This window comes from Ambystoma mexicanum, chromosome 4q (genome assembly GCF_040938575.1).
Source record: "Ambystoma mexicanum isolate Mex_15411 chromosome 4q, UKY_AmexF1_1, whole genome shotgun sequence".
NCBI classification, from domain to species: domain Eukaryota; kingdom Metazoa; phylum Chordata; class Amphibia; order Caudata; family Ambystomatidae; genus Ambystoma; species Ambystoma mexicanum.
The window spans coordinates 265,809,454-265,824,472 of record NC_090928.1 but is presented as its reverse complement, the minus strand read 5'-3'; the positions used below and the strand labels follow the sequence as shown (position 1 = coordinate 265,824,472).

At 48.2% G+C, this 15,019-nt stretch overlaps 1 protein-coding gene across 3 annotated transcripts in view; it reads left to right on the top strand.

Annotated features, from left to right (window-relative positions):
• Positions 1-674: 674 nt before the first annotated feature.
• The window catches only part of MERTK (MER proto-oncogene, tyrosine kinase), a 538,988-nt gene continuing 524,643 nt past the window's right edge, over positions 675-15,019 (top strand). For all 3 annotated transcript variants that reach the window (XM_069607839.1, XM_069607838.1, XM_069607837.1), the window contains exon 1: positions 675-1,062. In XM_069607839.1, the coding sequence (XP_069463940.1) occupies positions 957-1,062 (106 nt within the window). In that variant the 5' untranslated portion in view covers positions 675-956. The remainder of the gene's footprint in view (positions 1,063-15,019) is intronic.

Below are 15,019 nucleotides of genomic sequence, written 5' to 3'. Positions count from 1 at the left end.
AAAATGAGCGCTTTGCATCCCTCGCGTCTTTTTCCCTGCCCATGGGATATACAGAAGTGTGATGTAACCTCATTGTGTTCTAACCCCAAATCCCCCACCTCAGCCACTTGCTGGCAAAGAAGGGTTTAGCGCTCCTCGGGTGGCATCTCCTGAAAATCCTTGCTGTCCTGAAGCGCTCTACTCATTTTTCGCGCAAGCCGTTAGCTGCATAGAAGCTCGCCACCCATCCACGGCAAGGCTCGTGTATCTTTCCTAAGTAACTCGCTACCATATTCTTACACCCAGATGTGCGACCCAGGGTGCAGCCGCGTTTGCTACGTATAAATCCTGCACTGCAGCCTGTTGCCGCGCTGCCTCGCCACGGACAATAAACAAAATAAAAAAGGCACCGCCGATGAGGCAATGCCTCTCTCCCAGAAACACTGCCGCCGGGGGCAAGCCGCCGGCGTCCAAAGCGCTGCGCCGGAATGTCCGGCTTCCAGGCGGACCTTTCAGGCCACGGAATCTCTCCATGGGAGTTTAAGCTCCAGCCGCGCACGGCCACCCCGACCCCCCCACCCCCATCCTCCACTCCGCTAATCCCCGCCCATTCCCAGCCCATGTCACCAGCTGCCACAGTAGCCCCGCCTCTTCCACGCTGTTTTCGTGAAACTTTTTTCTCCAGCGGCGCGCAAGTTGCTGCCCAAGTAATCCGCAGGTCCCAGGTTGGCAGCGAGGATCTGGGGACCCGGGGAGGCACCACTGGCATCAAGAGCCCTTAAACTGGAGCCCTTCGGAGAAGCAGGGGCGCGCACCCGAAAGACACTGCAAAATAAGGTGCTGGGGAGAGGCGCAGGTCAGGGGGTACTGGAGTAACTCCCCTAAAGTCAGACCCTCAGAGGGACCCGACCATCCCTGGCACGGCTGGGGTGCACTCACGCCCGCGCCCGCCTCTCTCTCTGGCTGTGGTCCCCTGGATGCCCTGCTGGAGCAGGACGGAGATGCGCGCTCCAAGAACCGCCTGCTGCCTTGGAAGGAGCTGGGCAGCCTGGGCGCCCCTCCTCCTCATCCTTTTGCATGGAGGTAAGTGACCCAGCCCCCACCTTAACTGTTCCCAGATGACTGCGGGGGGAGAGGAGGGGGGTGCCCCTTGCTAAAGTATGTTTGCAGAAGGGCTCCCAGTGGTGGCTTATGCCAGCATATGGTTCTCGCCCTGAGAGGGCAGCTAGCTTGATAAACAAGCACACGTTTTGCGCATCCACGGGAGGGACATTTGCCCCCCCTCCCATGGCGAGAAGAGATTTGTCCACATTTAACTCCAGCTGCAACAGCTTCGAGCGTCCCAAAAGCCATGTGCCAGGCAAAGGCAGGCAGAAAAGTTGCCAGCATACCAGCCCCGCACCAGTACATCACTTCGCCTAAATAAAAATATTTCGGAGACACTGCCGGCACCAAGCACCGTTGTTTATCTTGTGACGCTTTTATAAGGAACGGAGCAGGCAGGTTCTGCCGGAAGTCAACTTTGCCCGATTTTAAAGCAGTACTGGACTATGTTGTGGACTGCTTATGGAACGGCGCTGCATTGCCTCAACCGTAGTCCCATTTTGCACGTGTGGCCCACGTCAGCTCGCCCTTCTAGCGCGTCCATGCAGGGTCCCCCCAAGTTGTAACAATAGGCAGCAGCTGTCAACGTTGCCCACTTGAATGGAGGACGTGTTGGCGCATTCGCTTGTCATAAGTCCTGGTCCTGACTGGATGGCACAGACCAGCACACCCATGCCAGCGTTTTAGATCTGGTTGGTGTCTTGTTTAACTGGAGGGGCACAGGTAAACGAGTGGCCGAGCGTAGTTAGTGATTCCTGTAACAGCGCCTCGATGCCCCCGGGCTGTGTGAGCGCTTTAAAAATGCAAATAAATAAATACATTAGTATTATCTGGATTTGAACTCGTGACTCGCAGGTAGCGCTCAGATTTCTGCAGCGGATTTTTAACACAGCGAGCTGCCTGTCTTACACTTTCAAGATTCTCAAAACAATGAGAACATTCACAGTGCACTTGGAGTATTTTCTATCCCTTGGCAGATTGTCCTCAAAGAACATTTACAATGTTTACTGCACGCTCAGGAGCACGTGTACTTTCAGTTCTGTGTGTTCCTTCCAGCTGAGCACACTGTGACGGGACCTGCTGATAACGTATCTTGCCTTGGGCTTTTCACACAGGGCCAACAGTGCCCGCTGGAATGCAGTCACGTGGTGTGATGAGGCCACCATTACTGTTGATGGAATATACGAAGGCACACGCCTTAATGTCTATCTATATGCAGGGCAGTTTCTAGTCCATTTGGTGCCCAGGGAGAAACACTAGAATGCGCCCCCCGCCCCACTCCCAAAATACACTGTTAAGTAACTCCTACCCAAGGTCAATAAATCACTGCTAACCAAATGAAATCGGTTTTATTGCATCATGATTCAAGAACTTTGCCATAACTCCTTGGACAAAGCAGAGTACACAAACAGTATGTACTACTTTTAAAGTTTTGTGTCCATTTTTAGTCTATGTTAAGGGCACTCTCCTTGACTTTGCTGCAGCAGAAGCGTTCATTGCTGCTGCATAATCCATTGTTTTCAACCACTTCACTCTCAATTGAAAGTACTGCAAGGGCTGATAGCCTTTCCTCGGCCATTGTGGCGCGCAAGTATGTCTTTTGCATCACATTTCATCCAAAAACTCCCCCTTGGATATTATTCAAACAGTGTCACAAAAGGAATGAATAGCCATTTGCAACTGTGGGCCACTTTTTCACCGAGACAATGTGATGCCCCAGTCAGACCCTAACCCAGAGTGGAATTTTTGTAGTGTGTCTAGATATAAAAGCGCACAGTTTCCTTCCTCTCACCCTTTGCGTTAATTCCCTCTGTCAAGCGAGTAGGAATGTAGCCGTGAGGATCTCTGACGTCACGAGTAGTGCTCAGATCTCCCCTGGTTGCGTATGTGCGTGTAGGTGTGAGAAGTTGTGTCATGTGTATGCAGGAGGAAGTGCTGCCGCCTATGTGTGCGGGTGCCGATGGAGTGATTGACAGGTATGCAGGATGCTGACTTGAACCCTGAGTGGATGCTGTCCAATGTGTCATGGCAGAAAGGAGGTACTTGTAAGATGCATGAGAAGGTGTGCCCTGTGTGTTCCCTTCCACGTAGCCTACCTAGCCTGTAATTGTGCCTGTAAACTGGAAGAGATTAGAGCAACTTGGGACACGTATGGGAGGCTTCTGACTGACCTGTGCACCCCCAGACCTCCACACTTCCATGTGCACGTTTACATGTGCACGAGCAAGGCCCCATGGGAGCAAAGCGCCTGGTGCACTTGGCACCGTCGGCCTCCCCTCGTGGCGGCTCTGTATCCCAGCGCACCACTGGGCTGCATGAACATGAGCGCCGGGAATTGCTATCACAGCATACACCACGTGTGATCTCGCTCTAACATCTGCTATGCTAGCACACACCTGGAGGTGTAAGCTGAGAACGCCCCTACCCGAGAACATACTTGGAGGATTTGCATAAGCCGTGAGTGCTTCTGTCCCATCACACACCTGTGCTGCGAACATAAGGCGGGGGGGGGGGGGGGGTTCCTATTCCAGCACATATTAATGTTATGTGAGTTCTCCTATCACAGCACACATCTGGGCCGTGAGCACATTGTCCGAGAGCTCATATCTCAGCGTACACCTGGGCAAAGGGGGGTGAGATGTGAACGCTTCCGTGCCAACAACTACTTGGGTAATGCGAGCAATCCCAACCAAGCACAGGACTGGACTCTGAGCATTAGGTGTGATAGGTCATATCCGAACACATACCTAGGAATTAGCACCAGCCGAACGCTAAGTACACAGTTTAAAGGAACATTTACTACGTCAACAGAAGCATCGGGCTGTACCTACTTTCTTTCTGAGAAGTTCTGCACACAAGCGAGTTGGGGAGACAATGTAGTCTTTGCGCATGTGTCTGGGAAGAAGGGAACCCTCAAAGGCAACCGTCTTTATTCCACCGTGGTGTTTTGTTCCTCCATGATTTCAAAGGTGGGCGGCCACCATGAAAGGCGCCCTGTGATGCCCGCACCCCAAGTGGCGCAAAAGTTCTGAGAGCCTCTGACTTCCGTAACGTCACGTAGTATCACGTAGTACTTGCGTCTCAAGTACTACGTGACTGCCAGTCAGAAGAGGCAGCGTCAGCACCTCCTGCCGCTACTCTCCCCGCGGCAATCGCTCCCCACCCAGGGAAATTTCGCCCTCCCAGGACTCGGGCAATTGCGCCCCAGGCAGCAGCCCGCTTCGCCGGCGTTAAGAAACTGGCCTGTCTATATGTCATGAATGATACCTAGCCCCTATATAACTAGCCCATTAAGGGCCGTTCAAGATGCCACCGCACAAGCACATCGCCCCCGTCCTAGTATCTTGGTTACTTATCTAGGCCAGGATACTCTTCAAGATTGCCTGCATCCCATATGAGCACGGGCGCCCAGTACACAGGTGCAAAGGAGGCAACTGTTCCTGTTGCTCTGGAGCAGGAATGGCTCTTTGCCCCATTGGGAACCCTGAATGCTAGCACAGAGTATTCCACACACACTCCACTTTGGAGAGAGATGGGTCCTTTTGCAGGCATGCACCGGGAAGGCTCTGGAAGTGTTAGGAAGTGTCCCAGGGCACACAGGCCTCAGGACCCTGGCCAGGGAATCCATTGTTATTTACACTGTGTTTATTTTCACGAATGCCCCTCTAGTGAGCAGCACTTTAACTAATGGCTGCAGAAAACACTTTGCTTCAGAGATGCCTTTGCCTCTAAAAATCTGAGCTGTGCTTGCATGTTACAGTTGATTGATTGATATGCAAATGCTGTGTACATTCTGCATAACAACAAGGTGGCCATCTTTGTCAAACTGTGAATACAGGCAGATCGGTTTATTATAAAGGCTCTTCGGCTGGTGTGCCTTAAGTCTTGAACTTAGTAAGACCTATGGGATAGTTTATGGAGAGCTTCGTTGCCCAATGTGTGAAATAAATATTCCTGGTCTCGTGGGCAAGCATTTATAATGTGCACAGGAATGCAAAATTACATGCGCTAAAAATGGCAGGATTTACAGAAAATGGCTTCAGAGCTATTTTTCAGCATATGTATAATAAACATGAGTGTTAAGTAATGATTTTAGGTGAAGAATGTTGGAAGTGGTTTGCCCGCATTAGCAACTTTGGTGGGCTTTAAAATGCCCACATTGAGCAAATACTTTGCATGTAGACGTGTAAACAGGGGCAGCTTGTCTATTATGGGTGAATGGGTGCGACCTGCCAGTGAACACACTAAGCACTCCCTTGGTTTCCACTGTACACTTAAACATTGGTTCCCTTTAACAGTTCAGTGCCCCAGCGGGTTCCCCAACCAGTCTGCGGTACTGGAGGACCAAATATGCTGTGGGGGGCTCCTACGCCTACCAACACATTTGTTGACCCTGGGGCTGCGAGATGGTGGCACCCGCCTCCTCTCCACATTTACAGGAACCAGGAAGCAGTCACTGCTTCTTGGTTCCTGTTTTTATGTTGCACAGGAGCCAACGAGGCATTGTGGGAGGCAGAATGATGTTTAGGTATCTGACATCTGGGCCAGGAGCAAGCCTGCATGTATGTGTTTAGGCATGCATGCAAGGGTTTGTGTCTGAATGTGCATGTGGGAATGAGATAGAATGTATATTTCGGTGCTGGTGTAAATGAGAGAGTGTATGTTGTGTGGGTGTGTTAGGGATAATTCTCATAAATGGCCGATTTCCCTTACCTAATGAGTCCCTTTGCAGCTTTGCTGGATTTCTAGGGATTCATTTTTTTTTCCACCTGGTAAGAGTGTGAGTCTTTTTCCCACTCTTACATGTGTTTTGCTGTGTGTGTTTCTACTTTTTGTGTGATCTTCGGCAATGGAGCCTCACCTACTCCATAGCATCATTTTCTCATGTGTGTTGTCTTTGAGACTTCCCACCGACTCCATTTTCTGGGGCTGACTACTGTCCCCCAGAAAAGATAAAGTTGCCATTAACTTTAAGTTAGTCACTTTAAAACACAGACCCAGTACACCCCCTCTTACATGGAGTATTGGAAAGGGTTAATTCGTATCCCTTTTTGTCTGTGTCTCTTGGAGCATTGTTTGGCTCCCTTTACATCAAGACTTGGCTGGTGGCAGTGGTAACTACCCTATTTTCTTATACTGCGGTTATCTTAAATAACCATGGTATTGTTTTAGGCTATTATATTAGCCTCAAACATAAACCCGCTTGACCATATATGTTTTTTACAGTTCCGGCTGGGTTTATTCACCATTTCTTTTTGTAAATGTCTTTCTCGTGTTTTACTCTGCGCGCCAAACCAGGTTTGGTCCGTTTGTTCGTCGTCTTATCACTGGCTTCTGAACAGAAGCCCTCCTTAAGGCGCCTGAAAGTCTGGGTAGACAGGATGTGAGGGAGGGGTCTTAGGATCCCTGCCATGGGTTCCCTTGGTAACCCAAGTCGCACCCCTGTTTGATTGTCTGGGTGACTGTTCTTGCCAGGACAGCCACCCTGCTGTGCGATTGACCGTAAGGCTGTGTGAATGGGGGAAAACTGCATAAAAAGCAGGTCTCTGGGACTGGAAAGGCAGAGTCGCCACTGGAACGAAAGAACCAACGAGGAGCTGATGGAAGAGGACCCCTACCACGACTGAACCACCCGCTGAAGCCCTGCTGCAGGTCCGAATCTTCAGAATCCGACGACAGAGGAGATCCTCCAGGAAACTTCTTCCCTTGAGCTGGTGGGACCAACCAGTACGCCCAAACTACAAGCCAGGACCCCTACTCTGGTTGAATTCACTGTACAGAGCTACAGTGGGCCGGATAGCCAGGAATGTTGGACCCTGCTTGGGTTTTAAGGAGCGCACCTTTTATTCGTTGTTTCGCTCTGCTGCTGGTTTCTTCCCTGTCAGTCCAACAGTCGCTTCAGGAACCGTGAGCCTGCAGGAACTACCAGGAACGTCCGCCTCAGCTACAGCTTCTTCTCCGTTTCAAGGTACTGTGCAAATCCGGTTGTTCGTTGCGTTCAACCGCGGTGAAAGTGTTTGAAATCTTTCTCCAATCCGAGGGCTTGTCCTTCTCTTCTCTTTGAACTGACTTTTCTGCCAACCAACCTCGTCTGGAATCCGTGGAACAAACTTTACCGCAAACTACCCTGAACCGTGTGATCTTGAGCAAAAGACTTTTGTCCTATTGACTTTGGCCCTAAGCCTTTTTGACCTGATTCTATCATTGTAGTTCCTCTTGCTCAACTGCCCTGAGTACTTACCTGTTGGTGTGGTTCATTTTCTATTAACTTTGTCTTTCCCTCCCTTTTAAATTGCTGCAGTGCCATTTTGCTCCCACTTCATTTTGTGAGCTTAACTTGTCTGGAACTTATTGCGAGTAGTGTGGTGCATTAAGAGTGTGATTTTTAAACTTCTTAGAATAGTGAAATGTTATACAACTGAAGAGTAAAATAAATGTATATTCTTTTTACTTGAAAACCTTGAGTCAGTGTTTGCCTGAATCATAGTAATTGCTGTCCTTTGTGTAACTATTTCAGACTGCTCACTTACTCTTGAGATAAGTCTGGCTGCTCAGCCACTGCTACCACTTTAACTGTGTAGTACAGGCTTGTACCAAAGGTGAATTTGTACTGTCACTTGTAGTCTTAATTGTGTGTGGTGTTCCCAAAGGGTACTGCATATAATTCTGCCTAACACTGGTTTATAGCGGTGAGGATCAAAGTATAGTAATTACACTTGGAGTGCTGCTATTACCTTGGATCAACTAACCACAAGGATAACATCACTAAAAAGCAATATTAATCATGTCTGATATGGAAAGCCACAGTGAGGAGACCCTCTTGAGTTACACTGCTGATTATTTAAGAAACATGTGTAAAGAAAGGAAACTCTCTGCCAAAGGCAAAAAGTCTGAATCGATTGAAAAGTTGTTAAAGAATCCAAGTCTAGGGAGTGGGTTTGAAATGCCTGATTCTCTAGCAAATGTGGAAAGTATTGAGAATGATAATGTATCTATTACTATTGAATTGGACGAAGCAGATGTGTCTCCTAATGTAGGTCTCTCTGCTCCCTTGCCTGCTCAGCAACCTCAACCCTTGTCCACTGGGACCCCCACAGGTCCTACACTCAGTCCTGAATTCATTGCTCTAGAGAAAATGAGGCTTGAACTGGAATTAAAACGTTTAAATGCTCAAACTGAACAAAAACACCAATAACTTATGCTCAGAGAAATGGAGTTGAATCATGAACTAGAAATGAAAAGATTATCTCTTGAAAATGCTTCTCTCCCAGAGTCTTCTAGGTCTTCCTGTCCTAAGAGACCCCGTATGCCTAAAGAAATTGTGGGTATGTATGAAGTTAAGCTTGATATTTTGGATTGGTTGGCAATGTTTGAATATAACCATGGTATTCAAGGTTTTACAGGGAATCAATTGCTTCCCTGGCTCTTCTCTAGGCTATCCACTGTTGTGATGGAGTTGGGGGAGGCGGATAGGATGGATTATGAGTGTGTGAAGCTAGCTTTAATTGCTAGATTTGGGAAGATCCCTTCCCAGTACCTTAAGAGGTTTAGGACCCTCAAAAAGCATGATGGTACGTACCCCTTGGGCTACCTGGGTATGTGAATATTTGAAAAACCTAGATGGTTGGATTAAGGGTTACAGAGTAAACACTTAAGAAGGAATGAGAAATCTTGTTATGTTGGAGTCTATTTTTGATGTCTGATCTCATGAGCTCCGACAGCACTTGGCTGATTCTAAGGAGATAGATCCAAAGAAGCTAGCTAAGGCTGCTGACTTGTGGGTTGCCAACAGGGCTACTCACAAGGATTCTGGGGCTACTCAGAAAAAGGATGAGGGGAAACAGCCAAAGAAAGATAACAAATAGAATTCTAATGCCTCCAATCCAAAAGAGGGCCCCAAACAAAACAATAAGGGTAAACCACAAGGGAAACCAAATCAGGCTAGTGCACCATCTGGACCCAAACCAGATAGAGGTCAGAGCAAACCCCCATTCATCAAGACATTTGGGAAATGTTATGTTTGTGGGTCCACTGACCATGTTAAAAAGGGGATCCCAGATGTAAGGGTAAACCTTCAGGGGTCCACACTTTCTCCTTAGCCTTCTCCCTAGAGGATGAAATACCTATGACAAGTGGAAACTTTCACCTACTGGCTGATGAAGCCATGAGAGTCTCAGCTAGTGTTTCTTTAGTGTCCCTGGGCTTGTGGGAACAACAGAATTTAGATGTCTATAATTACATCCCAGATAATACTAAAGAGTATTATAAAGATAGTGTTCTTGTGAATGGTCAGGAAACCCCTGCCATCAGAGACACTGGAGCCAGCATAACTGTGTTGGGTGAATCATTGTTCAAGGTGGAGGATGTTGCTAAGGCACCCAAACGCCTCACCAAGTTAGCTTGAGGCCCTGTGCAAATGCTTCCCCAGTTACCAGGTCTCATCCAGTGTAATGATATGACTGTCAAAATACCTGTTAGTGTGCAGAGTGAAGTGCCTGGGAGAGTCCTGTTGGGTAATGACCTGAAAACTCTTGGAGTTGTGTCAAGCACCCCAGGCCTCCCAGTAAAAGGAAACAGGAGCTCACTAGGTCTGCAAGTGAGAGAACCTTGAGAGGCTCTCCAGAGGAGTTGATAGAGGAAACTATCACTCCAACTCCACAGGAGTTGATCACTGCTATTTCTAGGAAAACAGAGGCAAAGGGGAAACCCAAGACCTCCAGGAAAAAGTCAGACAGCACCCCTGTGCTACCAACAACAACATCACCGAGATTGCCCAAGATCACACCTGTGATCCCTCCACATGCTGAGGCAGAGTGTGAGGTGCAACCTTGTGTGGTTGAGCTAGTTTCTGAAGAATCAGATCTGGAAGAAGACACTGGGCCTCATTCCGAGTATGGAGGTAGTCATGGCGCTACTTGCACCATGACTACCTTCCATACCGGTACCGTGTCCGGTTTGGTGAGATGGGGACTTACCGGTCCAGTCAGACCTTGGCGGGACCGGTAAGTCCCCATTCACTAAACCATTCCCCATTCCCATTTGAGCCCCCATAGGGCTCAGTGGGAAGGGGTAAGTAGCTAAATTGGCTCTGATTTCCCTTAGCGGGTCCCGTAAAACCAGGCGTTAAGGAAGTGACCCGCTAATGGAACTCGTAGTAGGGTGCAAAGGGATTACCGGCACCAATGTCCTTAACGGTGCCCGGTATCCCTTTGCGCCCTACTCGGGATGAGGCCCACTGTCTTAGTTGGAGATCTTGACCCTGTTGAACATCCTGAGCTGCCGTCTTTACTGGCAGAAGGTGGACCCAACAGGGCAGACTTCAGCAGAGGACAGAGAGAGTGTCCTACCAGTGAAGGCCTTCGACAACAGGCTGCTAACCAACATGATGGGCAAAAAGTTTGGAAGCACAAGTTAAGCTGGGAAGATGGCCTCTTCTATAGTGAACCGAATGAGTCTACCCCTGGGGACTGCAAAAGAGTTGTATTGCCCCTTGCTAACAGACTCCAGTTCCCATAGTTAGCCCCTGAGATACCTTTGGCTGGTTACTTGAGTTTCAAAAAGACCAAGGAAAGGCTATCTCTTTACTTCTACTGGCCTAAGATGGGTTCAGAAGTTGACAAATTCTGTAGGAGCAGTCACACTTGCCAAACCACTGGCAAGAGTGGAGCCAAGAATGTGGCACCCCTGGTGCCTCTCCCAGTGGTGGGAGTTCCTTTTGAGAGGGTGGGCATTGACATTGTCAGTCCCTTGACCCTCCCTCATCTTCAGGGAACAGGGTTATCCTGGTTGTCGTAGACCATGCTACAAGATACCCAGAAGCCATACCTATGAGAACTGTTACGGCTCAGGCTGTGGCTAAGGCTCTACTTGGTATTTTTACCACAGTAGGGTTTCTTAAGGAAGTGATATCCAACAGGGGATCCAATTTTATGTCCCTCTACATGCAAGCCATGTGGAAAAACTGTGGTGTCACTTACAAGTTCTCTACAGCCTACCGTCCACAGACAAATGGACTAGTAGAGAGGTTTAATCGTACTATGAAGAGCATGATAGGTGCTTTAGAAGAACCCCTTAAGAAAAAGTGGGACCTTCTCCTGCCATGCCTTCTCTTTGCATATAGAGAAGTGTAAAGCTCACCTGGTATCCACTGGGTCGTCACTCAGCCTGTTCTGACCTCTTACAACCTCAAACCCTTCCCTGGAGGCTATTTGATTGGAGACTGGGCCTGAAACACAGGATTGGTAGAGTTTAACTCCCTATTGTCTCTGTGTGCTTGAACCCCTTCTTCCCCGGGGTCCAACCCTTCCCTTTGATCCACAGCTCACCTTGTTTTCTTGGATAGTGTGCTCTCCGTCCTGCCTTCAGTGCAGGGGCGCGTTGATTGATGCGGGCTCGTTGCTGCCTAGTTACTTCACTGGCAAGAGTCCGACAGGTAAGTATAATGAGTCTTTTGAACAGTTCTCTAACTTCATTCCTTTCCTTCCTTAGATGATGGCCGGCATCCGGGGATGGCGGCGTGCTGCTGATATGAGTAGCACTGAAGGTGACTGAGAGCGCGATGCGCGATGCACCCCTTTCGTATTTGCATTGAACTGAGTTCTTTTTCTGTGGATTTAGGTGCCGTGACGTTTTCAGCGTGGATGCCGGTTATGAAGTACAAATGCGGTGGGTAAGCCCGGTATGCAGTGCCTCTAGATGTTTCCACGCTAACCTGGAGTGTTTTTTCCCTCTTGCAGATGGATGAGAAGTTCTGGAGACAGAGTTCCCCCAGAGCGGCTGGGAATCAGGTAAGCGTTTAAAGCTCATACAGTATTTAAAAATAAGCGAAGATTTGCAGAATGCTTACTAATGCCTTTTTTCTGTTCTTTTCCCTTTTCCTTGGGAAGCTGCGTGCTGGGATGGGAATGACACCGCCGAAGATGCCCGCAGAACAGAAGGAGCGATGACTGATGGGCAGAAGCGCCGCAAGGTAAGGCTGTTCCTAACAGTGTTCTTGTTCTTGCAGGAGCTGAGCGCAGAAGAAAGATGCAGGCCTACTGGAGACCGATCCGAACACGGTGAGTGTCACGCTGCAGGTGCAGAAAACGCAAAGCATGTTTCTCAGCCTGGGTGTGGCTTAAATAGTCTCTGGGTATCTCAGGTGCCTCTGGGCTGAACCACACCCAAAAGACTTGACCGCACATGCAGTTCTGGGAACCGAAATATGTAGAGGCATCCATCTTGTCCCCATCAATGCACTACAAGTCCAATCCCCAATGTTATCCTATGGGAGTGAGTGAGTCTGGTGCCACAAGCACCAAGTCTGACTCCAAGTGGGTCTTTGGAGGGATGGAGAGGCCCTTGAGGGCCATGTAGATGATTGTGGCCTGGCTCCAGCCTGACTCTTAGAGGGCTGGGGATATGAGGGGCAGGAATCATGACAAGAAGTCCCTCAGGAGGGAGTTGTTTACAGTCCCTTGGAACTTCTCTATGGCCATCCAGTCAGAGATCCATTGGCCCTGATCAAAGAGGAGTTGGAGAGTGCTCCTTCCCCCAAGCCAGTCAGAGTGACTGACTTTGTGATAGGTCTCCGGAGGAGAATGTCACACATGATAGCAGAAGCAAGTGATAACCTGTAAGCAGGTCAGGCTCTGGTCAAACATTGGCATGACCAGAAGGTCAGGATGGTTGAGTTTACTCAAGACGAGCTTGCATTAGTTATGGTGCCAACAAGGCAGAGGGCCTTGCAGGACAAATGAATAGGACCCTTCAAGGTTGTGGGCAAACATGGAGAGATGAACTATTTGGTGGACTTAGGCAGACCTAAGGAGGCTCCCAGAGTCTTTCACACCACCGTTTAAAGGCTTATGTCACGAGAGCAGAAGTAGGAGCTTTGCTTCTAGCTTCAGCTCAAGAGGAAGAGGGGAGTGAACCTCCACCTGACCTCCTCCGAGGCCAACCTTTAGATGAAAAAATAGAAGGAGTTAATATCTCTTCTCAACTGACTTCTGAACAACAGGAGGTGTGCAAAGTTCTGTTGAATCAGTTTGACTTCCTGTTTTCACTATCACAAGGCTTGACCCCTTGGGGCCAGCATGATATTCTCACTGGTGACTGTTTACCTGTAAAAAGCAGAGGTTACAGAATGTCAGAACATGTAAAATCCCACATCAAAGAAGAGGTCAACAAGATGCTTGATCTCGGGGTTGTAGAGCCATCTACAAGTCCATGGTCTGATCCAGTTGTTCTAGTACCAAAGGCAGGATCCAATGAGTTGGGATTCTGTGTGGACTAAAGAGCTCTAAATGCAGTCACTAAGACTGATGCCCATCCTATGCCAAGGACAGATGAACTAGTGGATAGACTTGGTTCAGCCAAGTACCTCAGTACATTTGACCTAACCTCGGCTATTGGTAAATAGCACTGACAGACCATGCCAATGAGAAAACTGCATTCTCCACCCCATCAGGCCTATACCAGTTTAAGGTCATGCCTTTTGGACTAAAGAATGTACCTTCTACATTTCAATGGATGGTTAATAAAGTTCTGAATGGGATGGAGGACTTCTGCATGGCATACTTGGATGACATTGCAGTGTTCAGCCCTACATGGAAGGAACATATTGATCACCTGTGATATATTTTGCAGGCTCTTGAGCAGGCCCATCGGACCATAAAGGCAAGCAAATGTCAAATTGGTCAGAGTGAAGTGGTCTACCTTGGTCATGAGGTAGGAGGAGGTGAAATAAGGCCATTGCCCAGCGAAGTACAAGCTTTGCAAAACTGCCCCCCCCTACTACTCAAACCCAAGTGAGAGCTTTCCTAGGTCTCACTGGGTACTACAGGAATTTCATAGAGAACTATGGGTCCATAGCTTCTCCCTTTAATTTGATCTCCTTTCCAAAATTTCCTAAAAAGTTTAGATGGAATGAGGAGTGCACTCAAGCCTTTGAAAACCTGAAGAAATCCCTTTATCAAGCTCCAGTCCTAAGATTTCCTGATTATCACCAACCCTTCATTGTGCAGAGAGATGCCTCCAATGTAGGTATAGGTGCAGTCCTTAGTCAACTGGATGAAATAGGTAGGGAGCACCCCATTTGCTTCATCAGTAGAAAACTGAAGGAACCAGATACGGTGGGAAACCATAGAGCGTGAATGTTTTACCATTGTGTGGGCTCTGAAGAGGTTTAGACCATACTTGTATGGATCTACCCTTGTGATTCAGACAGACCACCAACACTTGAGATGGTTCATGCAAATGAAAGGGGAGAACCCAAAACTTCTTAGATGGTCAATCCGCCTGCAAGGCTTTGATTTCACCATTGAGCACAGAGCAGGATGTCACCACCAAAATGCTGATGGTCTCTCTAGGATATTTTTAACCGACTAGAGGTAGAGATTCATTTAGGAGTTGATTAAATCCTTCTGTCCCTTAGTCTAGATGTGGTGGGGGGCGAGTATAAGGGAGAATTCTCATAAATGGCTGATTTCCCTTACCTAATGAGTCCCTTGGCAGCTTTGCTGGATTTCTAGGGTTTATTTATTTTCAGCCTTTTTCCCCACTCTTACATGTGTTTTGCTGTGTGTGTTTCTACTTTTTGTGTGATCTTGGGCAATGTAGCCTCACCTAATCCATAGCACCATTTTCTCATGTGTGTGACACAGCACCTCCAGTGCAGTGACACAGGGTTGTCTTTGAGACTTCCCACCAACTCCATTTTCTGGGGCTGATTACCGTCCCCCAGAAAAGATTAAGTTGCCATTAACTTTATGTTAGTCACTTTAAACCACAGACCCAGTACACCCCCTCTTACACGGAGTATTGGAAAGGGTTAATTCTTATCCCTTTTTGTCTCTGTCTCTTGGAGCATTGTTTTGCTCCCTTTACATCAAGACTTGGCTGGTGGCAGTGGTAACTACCCTATTTTTTATACTGCGGTTATCTTAAATAACCATGG